At 29.9% G+C, this 20,112-nt stretch overlaps 1 protein-coding gene and 1 long non-coding RNA gene across 2 annotated transcripts; one reads left to right on the top strand and one right to left on the bottom strand.

The window, feature by feature from the left end:
• The first annotated feature begins 10,195 nt into the window (after positions 1-10,195).
• LOC112767411 (LOB domain-containing protein 15) lies at positions 10,196-11,958 on the top strand. The gene is made up of 3 exons (XM_025813270.3): positions 10,196-10,338; positions 10,627-10,894; positions 11,288-11,958. The coding sequence occupies exons 1-3, from the start codon at positions 10,325-10,327 to the stop codon at positions 11,690-11,692; spliced, it is 687 nt and encodes a 228-aa protein (XP_025669055.1). The 5' UTR covers positions 10,196-10,324; the 3' UTR covers positions 11,693-11,958.
• Positions 11,959-12,920: 962 nt separating this feature from the next.
• Positions 12,921-13,549, bottom strand: LOC112764107 (uncharacterized). Its single transcript, XR_003182999.3, has 4 exons — positions 13,502-13,549; positions 13,347-13,403; positions 13,189-13,242; positions 12,921-13,096 (listed from the first exon to the last, which is right to left on the bottom strand). It is a non-coding gene; the product is annotated as an uncharacterized lncRNA (long non-coding RNA).
• Between the last annotated feature and the right edge of the window lie 6,563 nt (positions 13,550-20,112).

Below are 20,112 nucleotides of genomic sequence, written 5' to 3' on the forward strand. Positions count from 1 at the left end.
CTAAAAACTCGTTTTAGTATTCTTTATGATTTATTTGTCTACAAAATTTTATTTATATTTAAAATAGTTAAAATATTATTTTTAAAATTTTTTTCTTAATAATTTTAAAAATTTATTATTATAATTTTTTATTATTATAAAACATAATATTTAGCCGTTGCAAAAGTTATTCCCATATTTTAAAAGTTGATCATTTTGAGAAAATTAATTTTAAACGATTGACAAAATAAAATTATAAAAATATTGAATTTTTTTAAAATTAATTCCGTCTTACTTAATTCTAAGTCGAATAAAAATATCAAAAATTATTATCAAATTTTGAACTATTAGAAAATAAAAGATAAATTATGTAGATATACAATTTTAAGAGAATTAAATAATGATTTATATGATATTTATTATTATTATGCTCATGTTAAAATTATTTAGGATGCATTAGTATAAAAATATATTTATGAAAAAAAAGATAAGAAAAAATTTAGTTCATAATTTTAATATATAAATAATAGAGCATAAATTTTTTTTCTCAACTTATTAATGACTTTACTAAGCTTTATGTAGATGAACTTTCTAAAGAATGAGATGTTCTACTCGAAAAATTTATATCTCAAACTTTTGTTGATAGATTGCCGGATTCATGAAAAAGATTATAAATTGAGTTTTATGTAAAAGAGAAAAATTATAAATTTATAAAAGATTATAGTGCATATTAAAATAGAGGATAAAAATAAAACTATGGCAGATGAACAATATAACAAAAAAGTGTATGCCAAACTCAATATTGTAAAAAATGTACTCAAAAATCATTTGAATCATGGAAATAAATTTTATAATACAGTGATTAAACCTCATTTCAAGAAATATGAATTTCATCCCAAAAAAGTTAAATACTTGTTTTATTTGTGGCAGATTTAGATATTTTGTATCAACTTGTAGAATGAAAAATAATAACAATAAAAAAGGCGGAAGCAATAGTAGTGGAAGTGGGAGAGGAAAGACGACAATCACAAATATAATAAATTATAAAAATGACAAAATTATAGTGATAATAATTTTCGAATGCTATTTAGTGAAGAACTCCAAAAATTGGGTTGTGAACTCTATTGCCACAAAACATATATTTGTGCTAAGAAAGAATTATTTTTCGAGTTTACTCTCGTAAATAATGAGAATAAAATTGTTTACCTAAGAGATTCTAACAAGGTTCCTATTTTTGATAAATATAAGGTATCAATAAAAATAATATATGAGAAAACACTTGTATTGTCTGGTGTAATATATATTCTGACCATCAAACACTATTTTGTGTCAGTCCACTTTTTTAACAACGTTAAGGTTAAGATAATAAAATATTGTTATGTTGCCTAAAACTGATGCTTATATAAAAAAAAAATTTACCAAAATGATGGTTGATTTGTTTTGAATGTTATTGATAATAATACTAAAAATAAAGGAACAAATTTAGTTTATATTTTGATTCTCTTGATATTTACTTATTTAGTATAGTAGACTTGGACATATTAATATTATGTATATTTAGATAAATGTGATGTGTAAGATCCTGAATTTTTATAAAATTAAATAATAAATTTGTTTATGATTTATTATATTTAATTAAGATTATATTTTAAGAGATTTTATATATAAGTTAAGCAATTTTTTATTTATGATTTAAAACTTTAGTAATTAAAAAATAATAAGAATTTTATATGTTTTAGGTCAAATAATTAGGTTTTTAACTTTATTTCATGATTATAAAGGAAATTGATTTTTATTATCTCTAATTATTGAATTGGAGTAATTATTTGAAAATAGATTTTAAATTGATAATTAAATAGTATTTTTATAGATATTATTATTGGATTAAGTTTAGTTTTTAATCAATATTCTACCTAAACCCTAAATCCCCACAACACAACCCTAACCCTAATTCCCCTAAATTAGCCGCCATTTGCCTTTCTTCCTTCCTAACCTAACCCAATACACAGCAGCAGCAACTTTCCTTTTTTTTTTCTAATTCACCCTAAGACACCGCAGCAGCAGTAAAGGAAAGAAAAAGAGAGGGAAAAGGGATGGCGGAGAGAAAGAGAGAACTGGGAGGGAAAAAGAGAAGAGGAAGGTTGCGCCGGTGCCACTGGGTCCCGCCACCGCCGCCTCGTCGTTGTCGTCCTCGCGAGCTGCCACCGCCGGCCTGGAGCCCGCCGCTCGTGTCCCGCTACGTCGCCATCTCGCCGCATCTAGCCTGCCGCCGATCTGTCCCCGAACCGCCGTCGAGGAAGGAGAGAAAGCAAGAGTGAGGGAGCTATTCTGTCGATGAGAAGAGAGACGTGTGAGAGGGAGATCTCCGGCGCCGTCCTCGTCTAAACCGCCGCTGAGGGAAATCGCCGTCGTTGAAGCCAGCCACCTTCATCGCCGTTCATGCCGTCACCACTCCTCGCCACTGCCGAGCCATTGTCGGACTGTGCACCGTCACGCAAGGCCGTCCCTAGTTGGCGCCGTGGCTGGTGGTTGCCTCTGCTTTCGGTGTAAGCACCCCGTCGGAGCGTCACCGGAGTTGCGGCTGCCCCACCGCCGCCTCTGCTGCCAGAAACCGCCGCCTCTCTGAATCCTCTGTTGGTAAGTCCTAACCCTGCTTCAGTTTCTTTATCCGTTAAGTTTACCTTTACCGTGAGAGTTGTTGCTGAGGTTGTCTGTGCCAGGTTATACGGTCACCGTGAGTCTCTCTGCCGCCGTCCAAGCTGCCATCAGAAGGATCCACCACAGCCTCCTCTGTTCTTGTCTTCAAATCAGCACTGCCCTTTTCTAGTTTCAATCCCAATTCTGTTATTTCTAAATATGTAACTCCTCAACCCTTACTCTGCTTCCATTTTGGTTTCTTAGTCTTTTTCTATTCTGAGTAAGGAAAATCTATGTTTCTGTTTAACACCACTGTTCTGCCTTCCCTGTTTGCTAATGGAATTATCATAGGTGACAGTGTTAATGGTACTAACGAGCTATTAGAGTTGCTGCTGTTACTGAAATTAACAAAAAAAGGGGATTCAACGCGTTTAATTATGCGGATTGTGAATAATTGAGGTAGGGTTTTCTTTAAAATATATTTTACATTACAGACTTGTGATAAATAGATATTGATGCAAAGAAATATATTTCTGTGATTATATTTGTCTTGTGGATGTGATGGTTTGTTGGACTAGATTATTGGTTGTTTGATTGCTTGAGTAATGTATGGTTGTTGATAAGAAAATGGGTTTGAAAAGTTATTTACTTGACTATTATGAGAAGTGGTTTTCCTTGGTTTAGAGTTAAAGCGGTTTGATTTTGAGTCGGTCTGATTTTATAAATGATTTAATACCTGAGCTGGTTTGATTTTAAAAAGAGTTTTATTATTGGAATTGGTCTGGTTTGAAAATAATTTGATACTGGAATTGGTTGAATTTTGGAAAGTGATTGAGATTTGGAAATGGTTTGAGAAATGTCTGGATGGGACCTGAAAAGGGTGGCAGTATCCGAGTTTTAGAGGAGATGCAGATGCTGCCAAAATTTTATAAGATTAGGGGTTTCATTGAAAGTAGTTATTTTAAAAAGGTTTAAGTATTATATGATTTAAAACTACCTCATTTATCAAAGGAAGAGTTATGTTTTGGATTGGGAATTGTTAGTAAACGGAATGGAAAGAAGGATGATTGAGAATTTTCTCTGAAATATGGTTTTTGAATGAATTTGAAAATGAGATTTGGATTGATGAATGATTATGATGTTAAGAATGTTGAGAATGTTGAGATATGATCTTTGAATTATTCATATGGCTTATGAATTTGAAATATCTGAGATACGAGGTTCCCTGGATTAAGTGCCGTGGCTTGCCACCACGTGTACCAGGTTGAAAACTCAATACTCTGTTGACCCTACGACGTAAGTGTGACTGGGCACTATATAAATTCCCGGGAATGTTACCCCCATTGAGCAATATTGATTATTTGAGAAAAAGCTATGCATAGACTCTTGGGGATGAACGTCGGGGGACAGTCTAAGGACAATTCAGACTTGTTGGGTTGGCTGGATAATCGACAGATGAGCCTCATCAGCCATAGGACAGGCATGCATCATATGCATTTGTATGCTTTGCTTGGGTTTGAACTTGTTTTGGTTTGCCTAATTGCTAAACTGTTCTTAACTGCTACTTGAACTATTTGCTATAATTGCTACCTACTTGTGCTTTTCTTGTCTGTCTTGCCTGTATTTGTCCTGGCGTGCTACATTTGTGTGTGAACTTTGGTGCTGAATTAATGACTGTGTTGTTTGATTGCGTGGTTGATTTTTGATTGAGATTTTCTTATAAGAAAGGCAAGGTTTTGGATTTCTGAAAGATTAAACATTGTTTCTTTGAAAAAGTTTTGAATAATTTCCTATAGGTTTTAAAAGATTCATAAGGCAACGATAATCACTGAGTTTGAAAACAATTTTTCTTATTAAATATCTTCTTATGACAACTTTGAAACTTCGTGGTGAGACCCTGTGGTTAGGTTCTCACCCCCTACAACTTTATCTTTTCAGAAACCGGATGAAGCATTATGAAGAGTTATACCGCGTTTGGTTTATATGTTGTATTAATTAGATTATTTTCTTCCATCGTTTTTATTATTACAAGTTTGTAAGAGGGATAGGAGTTGTATGTTTTATTTCTATATTATATTATGAGTTATTATGTAAGGAGTCTTGTAAATGAATTTATGTCTGCTTGTATTTTTTCTTAAGATAAAGTATTTACCTCTGGTTTTCAAAGAAATCAGCGATACAATGTCGAGTCACAGGCTCTTATTTTAATATTTAGTATGTAAAGTAGTCGTAATACTTCTTACTATTAGAGTGGCGCAGCCGGAAGCGTGATTTCTGATAGTGAGGGTGTTACATGATGTATGTGTTAAAATAAAATAACTAAAAGATTTTTTAAATAAGTTATGTGAATGGTTTGAATTTGTGCATAGTAATTTAGATGATTTGATAACATATTCTTATTTGAAGTAAAAAAAAAAAGTTTTATATTTTTTTTATGATTGTTCTAGATATACAAAGTTGTATCTGTTACGAACTATGGATGAAATATACGATATGTTTGTTAAGTATAAAATTAAAGTAGAAAATTACTTTGGTAAAAAGATTAAAAGTCTAAGAATTGATAGAAATGGTGAATATAAATCTAGTCATTTTAATGAATTTTGTAAAAATTAAATATAATATAGTGTATGAGGTAGCTCATTATATTCTCCTGAATATAATGAGATAGTTGAAAGAAAAAATAAAATTAAAAAAATAATGAATATATTATTTATTAGTTTAAGATTATCTTATTTTATGTGAGAGGAAGTTATTCTATCTACATATTATATATAAAATAGGATACCATACAAAAAATTTAGAAAAACATTCTATAAATTTTTGGTTTGATAAAATGTCTAATTTAAATTATTTAAAAATTTAAAATTATTTAAGATTATGTTGCTGAATCTTTAAAAAAAATTAAATTTAAGAATATGTCATTGTGCGTTTACTGAATACGCTCAAAATAACAGTACATATGGTGTGGGACTTTAATTTGCTGATTGCTAAAATAATTTCCAAGTTGCTAGTTGCAATACCTTATAATTTGGATGTAAGTTTCACTAGTTTCATTGCTTATTGAAGGAGTTTATCATGCTAAAATACACATAATTTGTTGATCGTATGTATACTAGCGAAATATCTAATTAACGAGTAATATTATATGAGTAATAAAATTTATTATTTTTTGGTTATTATTTAATTAATAAAAATATTTTTATACATAATATTTAAAGAATACGGTATTGACCAAGTTCTAAATTTTAAATGTTAAATATTAAATTTTAAATTTTAATAATATAAAAATAAAATATTAGTTTAAAATATTAACTAATATTGATAAAAGTATTAGTCCTTAATATTTCTCGTATCAATATGTGTAACTTTATGGTACAAGTATATATATGTCAACAAAATATCTTAATAAACAAAAAAAGAAAACGAAAAAACTTTACATTTAATAAAACGAACTGAAAAATGATAATTTTTTTTATTTAAAAAAGACCTGATTCTTATCTATGAAATTATTAAGTAGAACTGTTATATATGTATTTAATTTTGAATAGTAGTTCTTCTTAAATACTCCATCACTAAACTAATTTTAATGACTAAATATAAATTCTACACTTTTTCACCATTGGCTGTTCTATTTTTGCTGGAAAAATGATCCGTTGCAATTTATGAAAAATAACATACGTTAAATTTCTAGCAAATTCAAGTTAAGGCTACATATATATTTGTCTTGTAGTGAACAAATATTTTAGAAATTGAATCAAATTAAAAAAAAAAGTGAAAACTCAAGTGAAATCGACTTTACGTGAAGTTGATATTTAGAGCCGTTAGATGATTTGACTGAATTTTCATCTAATAACTCTCAAGTATCAACTTCACGTGAAATCGACTGCATCTGAGTTTCTACCTTAAAAAAAAATAAAAAAATGAAAAATTATTGTTTGGTCATATATAAATGATGAATAGTCCTAGACCCCCCAAAACAAAATTGTTAAAACAAACACATTAATATTTAGGCAATATTTTGACCATCAAATTGACCCTTTCAATATATATTTGTATCTTGAAACGAATGTTTGTTTCATATTTTAAAAAAGATGGAAATAATTATTATATTGCAATCAACTGTTGAATTTTTTTTTTTTATGAAAAGGAGGCCTAAAGGCCCAATAGAAACACAAATTAAGAGAGAATTAATAATAACTAAGAATCCAAATTGGCAAATTGGCCAACCCGTAAACTGAAGCAGTTTTGAAATCGAAAATATTTGATAACAAAAAAATTAATAAAAAATAGTTAGAATTAATTAGTCTTATTTAATATTTATAAATTATTATAATACTTAATAAATATTACATAAAATAAATTTTGAATATTTTTTTGTTTTTTTAGTATTATTGTTTTGAAATATATATGCTGGTGGTGGATTCTAGGGTTTAGTGCAGTCTCATAAAGGAGGAGGAGGAGGGAGTAGCTAAGTAGTATTAGAGAAGAGAGTCTTAAGAGTTAGGTTTGAGGAGAAGAATTGAAAGAAGACAAGGGTGCGATTTATAAGGCTAAAAATACGGGTCAAACAAAAAGAGAGATGGTAGCATTTTAATTTCTTAGAGTCTAAGCATCCCCTTTTACGAAGTTTAATGCCACACCTCCAATTACACTCCTTCTTTCTCCCTTTTTCCTCTCTTTCACCACCCACTTTGACACCAACACTCCTCAAAATCCTAACTAAAATAAAACAAAGACAAAAATTAATTTCAAGAAAAATAAACATTATTGTTCATATCTACTATAATACTACTATATTGGAATGTCGGCCTATGCTCTATTTATAATAAATTTTTGGAGAGCCTAATTGCTGAATTTTTTTAATAAGTATAGAGAAATAATTTTTAAAAAGTTAATATTAATTAATTTTTATTGTAAAATTATTTTTCAACTCTTATTTTTTTCATTTTGAGAATATAGAGTTTAGGATTAAAATTTAATTAGCATCTATAATTTAAAGTAAAAAAATAATTCAAAAAATTAATTAGTATTAGCTAAAAAATATTGACTTCTTAAATTTTTTTTTTGGGGGGAAAGGGGATGTGTCATAGAATAAATATTTTTTTAGAAAATGTTGTAAAAGAAAAAAATGAATGAACTTCAACTATCCATTATTGCAATTTAATTTGTACATAGAAATATATCTCATTTATATATTCATATAGAAACTTTTCTCTTCTTTTTTTTTTATTTTTCATATTTCATTTTTTTTAATTGAATTTCATTTTATTTGACTTATACTAGGGCAATATATATTCACTATATATAAAGTAACCCTTAATTATTACAGTGAAAAAGTAATAAAGGAGAACAAGTGTCAAATTATATATTATTTATTAGGATGTGATTTCTGTTGAATCCAAACCTACCTTACTCCACCTCTATGGTGTTGAGTCTTGTTCATAAAAAAATGCCATCGATCAAATATTTGAAGTAAAGAAGTATTGGTAACAAATTAAAGTAATAAAAAATATCATTTATGACAAACACAATGAGGAGGAGTGTTAGGGGCTAACAATTTTTGTGATTTGTAGCCATCAAATAGTCATTAATGATATTTTCAATGGTGTGAGATTTCATCCAATGAGATAGAATTACTCATTTTTGTTTTATTGGTTACATGCTTGCCAGAATTTAATAAAATTGCTTTTTCAATTAGAATAACGCTGTTTGTCAAAAGAATAAATGTAGCTTTAAAAAAAGTTCTTATTTTAGTTTAAGCAAACTAAAATGAAAATTAGAGTTTTTGAAACTAATAATAAGTAACTGTGGTGTGTCGATTCTTAAATAATTAATGTCCTCATCAAATGATTTTCTGTAATGAAAATTTGGGTGGAATGTCCTATATCAGAACACCTCTATCTCTCAACTATCAACTACGCAACAAAATTCATTGTCTGCTAAAGATTTGCAACTTATCTTGGAAGGTGTCCAATCTTTTTGCAATGACACATAATAATATTAATAGTCCTTTTCATCTGCCTTAAAAGTTCCTAAGAGCAATTACTCATTTCATAATCAGGAATAGCAAGATGAATTATTGTACCTGACAATTATTACTAAATTAATTAGGATCTTATTCGAAATTTTTATTTTATTTTGCTATTTTTAAGAGTTCGTATATTTTTCTCATTGAAATAGATAATATTTTTTAAGAGAAAAATTTAAAGATCCATAATTTTAATTTATATTAGTCAACATTTTTAGCGAGCAATCCAATATCTTTTTTAACAGATAGTATTATATTTTTAGTTAATATTTTAAAATATTATTATTTAATTATTGATAAAAAATAATAAATTGAACTTACGTGTAGCATTAGTAATAAAAAAAAACAATAAACAAATAAAATACATATTAAGATAGTTACAAAAGATATGTTCAAATAACATTATATATATTTTTATACTCTGGTACGGTTAAGTATATCATCAAGTTTTTTTAGATGTTTAAAATCATATTGAAATAGTTTTTTTAATAATTTTTTAATGAAAAGGATATATACTCAATAGTGATTTCTATGTTTAAAATTTAATAAATTTAAATGTATTTAAAAAATTAGTTTAATTACTCTTGTTAGTTTCTATAGTTTTGCAAAATTTTTAATTAGGTCTTTGTACTTTTTTTTCTTTTAATTTAGTCCTTGCACTAAATTTTTTTTAATTAGGTTCCTACATTTTTTTTTATTTAGGTTCTTGCACCAATTTTTTTTAGTTAGGTCCTTATAAAATTAAGCTAAATACTACTGAGAGACCTAATTGAAAAAAAAAATTTAGTGCAAAGACTCCGTTAAAAAAAAAAAGTATAAGAATCTAATTGAAAATTTCACAAAATTATAGGGACCATCAGAGTAATTAAACCTGAAAAATTAGATTAAAGTTGTTGATGTTCCAAAAATTCTCTCCCGGAACATGCTAACTTGTAAAGGATGTAATCTAAATTGTATTCACTCATAATAATCTTAGATATATATATTCTGCAAGCAAGGTGCATATTCTTTTGAATTTGATATTCTATATTATTAATCTTGTTGATTTTATGATTTAAACACTTGTTTATTTAATTAATAAGGTTATATCAAATAATATATATATATATATATATATATATATATATATATATATATATATATATATATAATATGCACATTATTAAATTTAATTTCTTGAAGAAGAGTGTGAACTGTGAAGTGTAAACAAAATAAAAGAGTGCCAATTTAAGAAGCAAGAACCACATGCATGACGGTAATGGAATCACAAGAGTCGATTAATTAAGAAAAGTCAAACACATTTAAGAACTCGCACGTGAGCAATCAGTCATAGAAAAAATTAAATATTTATTCTACAAACATAAAACTAAATATATATTCTCTCTTTCAATGAATTTCTTCCTCATACTGAGAGTTAACCATATATAATTCCTAATTATAAACCTTGTATATCTAGTTCAATAAATTAGCACTATATATATATTATTTATTTTATTTTAAAATAAATAAATTGAGCTGGTGGTATAGTGACTGGTTAGTCCTTGAATTATACCTTGCCTTTTAAGTACACTCATAATTTTCTACCCATATTTTTCTTTCTTCTTCTACCCCTTGGAACTTCAATTTTTCTTCATAACTCATAAGTGGGACTTACAACGTATATTCAGAGAGCATGCCTGAATGTCCAGAGAAAGGTAAGTACAAAAACCTGCTTCACTTTCAATACAAATTTTCAAACAATGCTCAGATCTATAACAATTTTTTTTTTTCAAAAAAAAGTCGGTTAACCTAGTACTATGACAAAATTTTTATTAATCTAGTACTTGTAAGAAACCAAGTTCAAAATAAATTCCTAATTCTCTCAATACCTAAAAATAATTAATTTGATAATTAATTATGATTTTTTTTTGTGTCATTCGAATAATTTCGTAATTTTTGGATAAGTAGTTTCATGACAGTTTCTGTTTGATACGATCGGACAGGGAGAGATCAGATGATGAGGTAGGGAAGAAGATCAAGAGGGAAGGAGATGGTCAAAAAGGAAGGAGACAACACATGTTAGGTAGTCAACAACAAGCTGCTTCTGGAGGAACCCTAAATACAATCACCCCTTGTGCTGCATGCAAGCTCTTGAGAAGAAGATGTGCTCAAGAATGTCCCTTTTCTCCTTATTTCTCTCCTCATGAGCCCCAAAAGTTTGCTTCGGTTCACAAAGTCTTTGGTGCCAGCAATGTCTCAAAGTTGTTAATGGTAAATAATAAGAATAAATACTACTCTATTTAATTTGTTTCCTTATGTGTATTGTTTCTCACATTTTAGTAGTAATGAATCATGTATCTGAACAGTGAGTGACCAAAAATGTCCTATTCAATAATAACTATTTCAAAACAAAATAATAAATATATTCAGAGATAAAAAAAATATTTTGAAAAATATTTTTAATTGGTTATATTTTTTTTAATTTAATTTTTATACCATATAAAAGACACACAACTAATCGTGTATTGCTGTACTTAGAAAGTCATCTAAACGCATAAATCTGATTGAAAATGGTATAAAATTCTTTACACGATCAGTTAATTAAAATTAAATATTTTTCAATTATTGAATTACTAATAATAATTTCTTATAATATGTTGATAGGAAGTGCCTGAGAATCAAAGGGCTGATGCTGCAAATAGTCTAGTTTATGAAGCAAATGTGAGGCTAAAAGATCCAGTTTATGGATGCATGGGTGCAATTTCTTCTTTGCAACAACAAGTCCAATATCTAATAGCTGAACTCAATGCTGTGAGGGATGAAATAATCAAATACAAACTTAGGGAAGTTAATAATACCATCATACCCTCATCTTCTCATCATGTAATGCTTCCTTCTTCTTCATCATCGGAGGTCGTATCTATCGCCGTTCCGCCACCTCCTCCGCCACCTAATCATGACATACTTCCTCCTAATTCTTCAACTTCTTCTTCCATGGTTTACCCCCAACAGACTGATCCTTCCAATTATGGGACAATTTCAAGTGATAATATTTCCTATTTTGGTTGAATTTGATAATCAAGATAGATGATTAGGTGTTAGATATTATTTATACATAGTTCTCTCAAAGATGCATTATTAATCAGGAGGAATTAGAAAAGGAGAATATTGTTGCCATCATGCTCCTAATCCTAATTAATTTTGTTAATTATGATTGGATGTGGCCTGTGAGGTCAAAATTTTCCCCCTATATATAATAGTTTGTATTGTTGTGTTAAATGCAAGTTTTGTTTTCTTCTACCATATATATTAGAAAAAAAAAAACTTATTATTAATCGTGTGATTACTCGGTATTTTATTTTCTCTGGATATAAAATTATATCGGAAAAATATGTATAGAAAAAATATTTTTGTTTTAAGATAATATGATATTTCTTCTATTTTTTTATCTATTTAAAATATTATGAGATAATAAAACTTCTTTCTTTCTTTTTTTTTTCCTTCTTGTATTGTCTCAATCTATTGTATTTTGCCATTACAAATTTTTTTCTCAAAACATCGATTTTTTTTATAGTGACGATAATTTTAACAATTATACTAAAAAATAATATTTTTAAGAAATGTCATTTTTAAGAGACGTTGAGAACACTACAATCTTAAACGTCATTTTAAATACTACGACAGTTTTTTAAAAACAGTTATAATTGTCATGTTCAAGACGGCATTATTTTATCATGTTTAAAATTAGATAAAATGTTGGCTTTTTAATGTTTAAAATCAATTAAAATAATGCTTTTTAGTTGTTTTAAATTGTGGTTGCAAATAATTTTACCTAATTAAATATCAATTTTTTAGTTGTGTAAAATAGAAATTGTCGTTTTTATTTAGTGTAATTGACGAATTTTTTATCATTTAAAACAGCGGTTGAAATTAGTTATATTATTTTATCTTATTAAAATAGTATTTTTATATCATTTAAAATAATAATTAAAATTATCATTTTACTGTGTTAAAAAAACAGTTTTTATCATTTAAAATGATGGTCAAAATTAAAAAAAAAAAAACAAATTAACGCATAGAATATATAGGAAACATTAAGAACTCATAACTTATCAATAGAAGATGAAAAAGAAGCAAGGTTCTGAAAATCGAACTGATCATCGAACCGTTCTAGTTATTGGTTTATTGGTTTATAGGTTCAATCGGTTTGATTGTGGTTGAATCGAAAAAACTTTTTTATAATAAAATAATAAATAAAATATAAATAAACACATAAAAATATAATTATAGTCTAATGTAAGCTTTAAAATATCATTCAAAGAAAATGCTTTTCTGAATCTCTTTCAATAAATCTTTACCCACTCAAAAGAATCTTAAGTTGTTATATGAGTGCTGAGATAGCTGAACCTAGGAAATTGGCTGCACCTTAGATGGCATTTTTGCAGGTTTTTTTACTTCAGAAACCAGGGACAGCTGCAAATCAGACTCAAATATTAGCTAAATATATATCAAAGAAAGTATGGATCATATTAACATTGGAGAAATGGAATACAGTTTGTAAGTACCTTGCTAAGTAAATCTGTAGGTGATTCATAATTAAGTCTCTTGTCATTTGGTTCCTATAAAGACAAAAGAAAGAAAGAGGGGGTAGGAATTCAAATAAGAAACATACACAGAATGATTCATTCACATCTCAAATACAAGCATAAGATTAATACATTACCAGTGGATATACTTTGATACTTCGGAAGACACCTCTTTCACCTTTGTTCGATCGATGCTAATAAAAGCACCATACCCAGTTATAATCAATCACTTTACTTTACTAACAAATAAAACATGAAAAATTGAACCTATTCAAAAATCAGTTTTACAAACCGCATCCTCAGGCTCTCCTCGGGGTTTGTTAGTCATTCCATATTTCTCTTGCCTTGAGCCATCGCTAGAGTTTGTCCTAGAAGAGTAATATAACCAGCTAACAGATTATAATTGCTCACTTAAATGCAAAGATAATGAACAAGTCTAGAATATGAAATTGATGAAAAAGAGGAATCAGATTTCAATTTTGAATTTCAACCACAACAACAATAAGAAGAATCAAACGGAAATTGCAGATCAAACACGAATTCAAAATTCAAATCCAGAAATTCAATAAAAAATAACTCTAAATCCAAAAAATCAAGTATGCTTAGAGACAATTGCAAAGAAAGTAGAATTATAAATCAAGTACGCTTATGAATCAAGTACGCTTAAACAAAGTTCACAGTTCAGTTCACACTTCACAGAGCTTCACAGCCTTCACACTTCACAGTTCAGTATCACTATATCAAATTATTAGTATATCAGACTTCAGTTCACAGAGCTTCATAGATTCAAACAATTATTAAATCATACTCAATAGGGAGACAGAGACATGCAACAGTTATTCAATCAAACAATTATTGTAACGAGGGACAGAGACAAGGAGCAGAGTGACCAAGACGCCTTCAGTTCACAGTTCAAAAAATTACCTGGAAGCTCAAAGATGCCTTCAACAGAGCATGCAAGAGGGAGACAGACTGACAGAGACACCAAGTGACCAAGACAAGGAGCAGTGGTGGAGCACCTTTGAACCGAGTGACCAACAAAGCTAGGAACGACGGCGACGTGGCTGCGCGACGGAGGCTTCAACATTTCCCAAGGTGGCTGCGCGATGGAAGGGGAGGAAGCTTGCAATGGCTGCTGCGCGATGGAGGGAAAGGGAGCGAGCCCTGTCACGACGGCGGCGGCACAAGGCGGTGGCTGAAGTGCTAAATGGAGGTGAGGGACGGAGGTGAGGGACGATGAGATTGGGAGGATGGAGTTAGGGGTTAGGGCAAACTGGAGGCTGGATCTGGGATTCTGGGCATATGGAGTTACCCACAGAGATTGAAACGATCGCGTTTGGACGCGCATTCCAAAAACCGGCCGGGTCACGATTCGGTTCGACCGACCGGTTCCCAGTCGGTTCAGCGGCTTAACTGGTTTTTGAAATTTGCGGTTTTACTGTTTGTTCGAACCGTCTTTCTTTACGGTTCATGATTCAACCGGTTCGACCGGTCGGTCCGAACCGATTTTCAGAACATTGAAAAGAAGAGAATAAGAATTTTATATACAAATTTAGAAGTGAAAATGCGAAGTGCAAACAGAGAAAATACATTAAAAAAAAACTCAAAACGAATACTCAATGAAACAGGATATAGAAAAAGCTCACACAACATAAATCGCATTGATGGAAGCTCTGAAGCATCACAGTGGAAAAGTTTACTCTCAACTAGGGGTGTACATGAGTCGGGTGAAACTGGGTTTAATGTGATCTAGACCCGACCCGAAATATACACTAGGTCTATTTATTAGACCCGAAACCAACCCTAGACCCGATGAAACCAATATACTTTCGGGCCGCAATTATATCGGGTGAAAACCGGGTAAAAACCGGGCCATTAACATTACATTACGTTGATACCTTCTTGTAAGCTAGCATGTAAAAATATCTAAACTTCCAAGACTCCAACCATTATTTGACATGGTAAAATTCATTTAGAAAAATATAACAAGAACCAACCCTTCTTCAAAATTAAAGCATAACCACAATCAATACTAAAGCATAATCACAATCAATACTAATATTGTCTAATAACACCAAATATTTAAATCAATACAAATAACACAATATTATGCATTAGTCTAAAGTCTTATATATGCATTCTAAACATAAAACATTAACTTATAGTCTTATAATGACTAATAACACAAAATATTAAGGTTTACAATATTTAAATTCCATATAAGAATAGCCATGATTCGTCACTAATAACACAAAGTATTAATTGTGTATGATGATCGAGCCACCGGACCGAATTCGGGTGACCCGAACTATGGCCCGGACCTGACCCAAAATAACGACCGGGTCTATTTTTGAGACCCCTTACCCGACCCTAAACCCGGTGAAATCACACCAAATTAATCCCTAAAATATTCAGAGCCGGGTCGGATCTTCGGGTCGGATCGGACCATGTGCACCCCTGCTCTCAACACACTCTAATCACAATGTTTTGATAAGTTGGCTTTTTTTTTTATTAATGACAACAGATAGTAACTGTCTAAAATCGTCATCAAAAACCATCACTAATAACTACAAATAAAATATAACATTAATATAAACGGTCTTAATTCACAAATATTAATCCTAATTGACATCTATATAAATAGATAAAATATTTATTAATCTCATAAATATTAGTAGCAAACAGTTAAAAATATAATTATTTATATATTTCTTTCTCTTAGTTTAAATTTTAAAATTGAATAGAACATTGTAAATTACATAATCTAAAAATAGAAATTAAATATAGCGAAAATCCTGTCCCACTAATTATTAGAATATCATAATTAGAGAACAAAATCAGGAAAATATCAAAGAGAATTAGAAAACAAATCAATGTAATTTATTAGGATATTATTCCATAATAAGTGTACTCTTAGCGTACTGTTGGTCTATATATTGGTAAGAACCTTGTAATCACAGATGAAAAATATGAATAATAAAAATAATATTTTTTAAAATAATTCTTCGTTTCTTTTCTAAACTCTTTGTACCATGATAACACAAATATACATTATATAGCTAATTCAAAAAATAAAGTCTCTTTTAATATAGATTATCCCTTCATATCAAAACTCACATACTGTGTTACAAATTCATCAACCAAAAAACATTAAACCTTAAGGTATTAGTTGGATGGTCATGCTCTATTGCAAACAAGTTGATTTCCCAAAATTGGGTTTCCTTGGTGCAAATTAAAGAGGAAGATATCGATCTTAGTCGTATAACCAAGAAAATATCGAGACGTAAAAGACTTTAAACTTTAAAAGCACCTTTTATTATTGTTATTATTTTATTTTGGAGAAATCCATATACTAATTTTTGTTTGCGAATTTTGAGTTTCAGGTTGAAGAATTTAGAATATGAATAATATATATGGTCTCATGTCATGATTGCTTAAAAGTTAAAACTTGTGCCATCTTCTTTGTGAACCACTCCTATTTCAACAAATTTGTGATCATCTCACTATTTTATTGTTGTTTTCTAAACTAGGCATCATATGGAGCAAATTTAAGATAATTTTATCCCATTCATATGCCTTTTTTATTAGCTTAAATTATTAGAAAAAATAATTTTATAATATAATATCATATTTTTTATAACTTAAAATTTGAGACTTTGATTTTTATTGACTCCAAAAAAATAAGACAAATAAAAAAAACATACAAAAATTTAGACAAAATAAAAAAATTATGTAAAAAGACATATTAAAAATATGATCAATTGTATGATAAAATTAATTATATATGAGTTGCATGCAATTTGGAATTAGGGTTTTAAATTACATATATTAATGAATTAGTTTAGAGACTTACTATGATTACAACTGAATAATTACATATATGAAGGATTCTAACTTATAAAGAGACTACTTATGATTGATCAAATTTTCTACACGTACTTTGATAAATGAAGAGATTGATTAAGAAAAACTTTATTTTTGAGCTGGTCATTGAATATATTCTTTCTATTTTAAAATAAGTATTGCTTTTATCTTTTAGATTTATTAAAAAAATAAAATATTCATTGGAAAATCAAAGTAAAAACCGTACTTATTTTAAAAATGAAAAAGTATACGGTAATGATAATAATGATGAATGAACAAAAGATTTCAATAATGCGTGATTTATTCCCAAGTTCTAGAAGTAGTAATCACCTCCATGTGAGAGAGGAGATTCCAATGCAAGGTTCAAGATATTCTAAGAAACATGCATACTTGGATCTCACTCAACTCTCCTTGCAATTGCCAATATATATTATCACCACCACTAATATTACATTTATTTCTTCAAGACTTTCATTGTTTTTTTTTTTTAATATAATTATTCAAATACTTGCCCTTATCTAGGAGTGACAATGGGTAAGATAATATAGGGTTTAGATCCAATCCTAATTTTATTCATAAGTTAAGATTTTTACATAAATTCAACTCTATCTTATTTGCGGGTCGAGAATATCCCAACCCTAATTCTATCTGTTCTTAATCCGCGGACCGCGGGTACCCGACCTTACCTGCAGATTACCAAAAAGATACAACATTATTATATAACTTGATGATAATTTAAAATATAACTGAATTTTATGTAAAAAAAAATACGTATTAAATTATCAATTAATGATCTTCTCTTAGTGACTAAGGATCTTTGTATTTAGTGAGAAGTCTTTGGTTCAACATCTACTTGTAATATATTTTTATATAAGTATATAACATATACATATATAAGATGCAGGTTAGTCAGATAAGGTTGAGATTCAATCCGTATCCACACCCAACCCGCACCCGTATCCAACCCGCACCATGCCCTACCTGCTGTGGATCGAGTTGGTAACTCTACTCAATTGAGTTGAATTGGATTGGGTACCCACAAATACGGTGTATATTGTCATCCCAACTCTTATCAACCGAAATGTTTTAAAAAAATAATTGTATGAAATGATATTAAAATTTTTATTACCTAAAAGTTACTTCGATCTTTGGTGACTTCAGAAAAAAAATTCAGCATAAATCCAATAAAAAAAATTACGCAAAAAAGGTTCAATTAATAGAAGCTAAATTAAGAAACACTTTATTGAAAGTTTCTTTTGTTTTTTATTTTTTTATTCACGATATCTCCTAATTCAACAAGAACTTGGTCATGACGTTATTGAAAGTTAAAATTGGACTATGTCAGCCAAAAAACAAACGAGCAAAATTAAAAAACTCAAATGGGATACTATGTTTAGCCTTCATTTAATATTTATATTTTTTCGTAAAATTATATATAATTAGAATTTTCTTCATGACGAAAAAAAGCAAAAAGAAAAATCATTTTTACAATGTATTTAATCTAATTTTCAAAAGACAAAAAGTATATTTCTTACACATAAATGGACTTTTAATCTTTCTCCAACTACCTATGATGTCATATCTTGTACGTATAGGTAAAGCGTTTCTAGCACACTTTATTTTTTCACAAATAAGTTTCGTAAGTAAATTAATGTGATAGATTACTTTTTTTACTATTATATATATATATAGTCACAAAAAAAAAAAAAATACTAGTAGTATATTATATAGTATGGTATTTTTTTTTTGGTGACTCTATTATATAGTATGGTATGCTAGTCTTGGATTACTTTCTAGATGTATTTTTAATTTTTATAACTCTAATATATTTTAATTATTTTCTTAATACAAGCATATCACTTGAAGGTCTCGTCGTCTCTGGTGGGATATGATTCCCATTATATAAATTTGTTTTGTTTTGCCTCATTCTATCAAAACTAATTAAGTCAGTTGAACAAATTAATTAAATTAAACGGTTTTTAGGGGGGACTTCATGCAATACCATATTGTCACAAAGACGCAAAGTCCCTATAACAAAGCCTACTTGTTTTCTCCAGTTAACAGTCAGAAAAAAAAAACCCAATAGGCCTAGGCCCACTACCATCTCCGCTTATTTACCTCCCAAATCTCAATTAGATTTGGAAATGTTGCTAATCTTTCCTAGCATACTCACTTGCTACTAGGGGTGTTTAAAATCGACCCGGATCGAATTAAATCGACGAACCGAACCGAATTAATCGAAAATCGAAAAAATCGAAAAAAATCTGTTTAGCTATTTTTTTACGGTTCGGTTCAGTTTTCAGTTTTGACCATGAAAACTCTAACCAAACCGAACCGAACCGGTTAGAAAAAAACCCTAAAAATTACTAACCCCACCCTCCCCCAAACGAATGAAACGAGTGCTGCTGCGCGAGTGTGAGCGTCCCTGACCTTAACCCCCAAATCCCCAATCCCTAACCTAGCTCAGTACTCAGTCGCTCTCTCTTCTCCAAATCTCCACACCTGCGCACCCAGCCACACCTGCGGCACCCACGTTCCTCCCAAGTCCCACCACCGCGAAGCCTTCCTCCAAATCCCAATGCCGAAGCCTTCCACTTCGTGGAGACGCGAACAGAGCAGAGATCCCAACACGAAGCCGTCTCACATCAGGCCAGCACGCCACCCACTGACCTAGAAGGCCAGGAACACACCACCACCCACTGACTCAACAGGGCAGAACAGCACCACGCCGTCGCAGTTGAGATGCCACCACCCAGCAGCGTTTCTGGGTTCTGGCCACGATCATCAGTTCAACCTAGTACCTCCCAGTCTCCCACTCAGCCTTCCTCCTAAGTCAATATGGATCTCGAGCCACCGATTCAGGTAATGTTTACCATTTGCTGTTTACTGGTGCATTGTTGATTTGTTGCTACTTGCTGTTTGAGTGCTTGTTAGGTAAAGTTGGTATTGAATTATTGGTAAAGTTGGTAACTTTGTTGCTACTTGGTATTACTGGTTATTGAATTATTGTTCAGTTTATTGAGATCAGTGTATTGTTTA

Source organism: Arachis hypogaea, chromosome 17 (assembly GCF_003086295.3).
Source record: "Arachis hypogaea cultivar Tifrunner chromosome 17, arahy.Tifrunner.gnm2.J5K5, whole genome shotgun sequence".
Taxonomy (NCBI): domain Eukaryota; kingdom Viridiplantae; phylum Streptophyta; class Magnoliopsida; order Fabales; family Fabaceae; genus Arachis; species Arachis hypogaea.

What these genes read in the sequence shown, in the direction of transcription:
- LOC112767411 (XM_025813270.3), top strand. An exon ending in ATGTCTCAAAGTTGTTAATG is followed by an intron (nt 10,895 to 11,287) that starts GTAAATAATAAG and finishes ATATGTTGATAG; the next exon opens with GAAGTGCCTGAGAATCAAAG.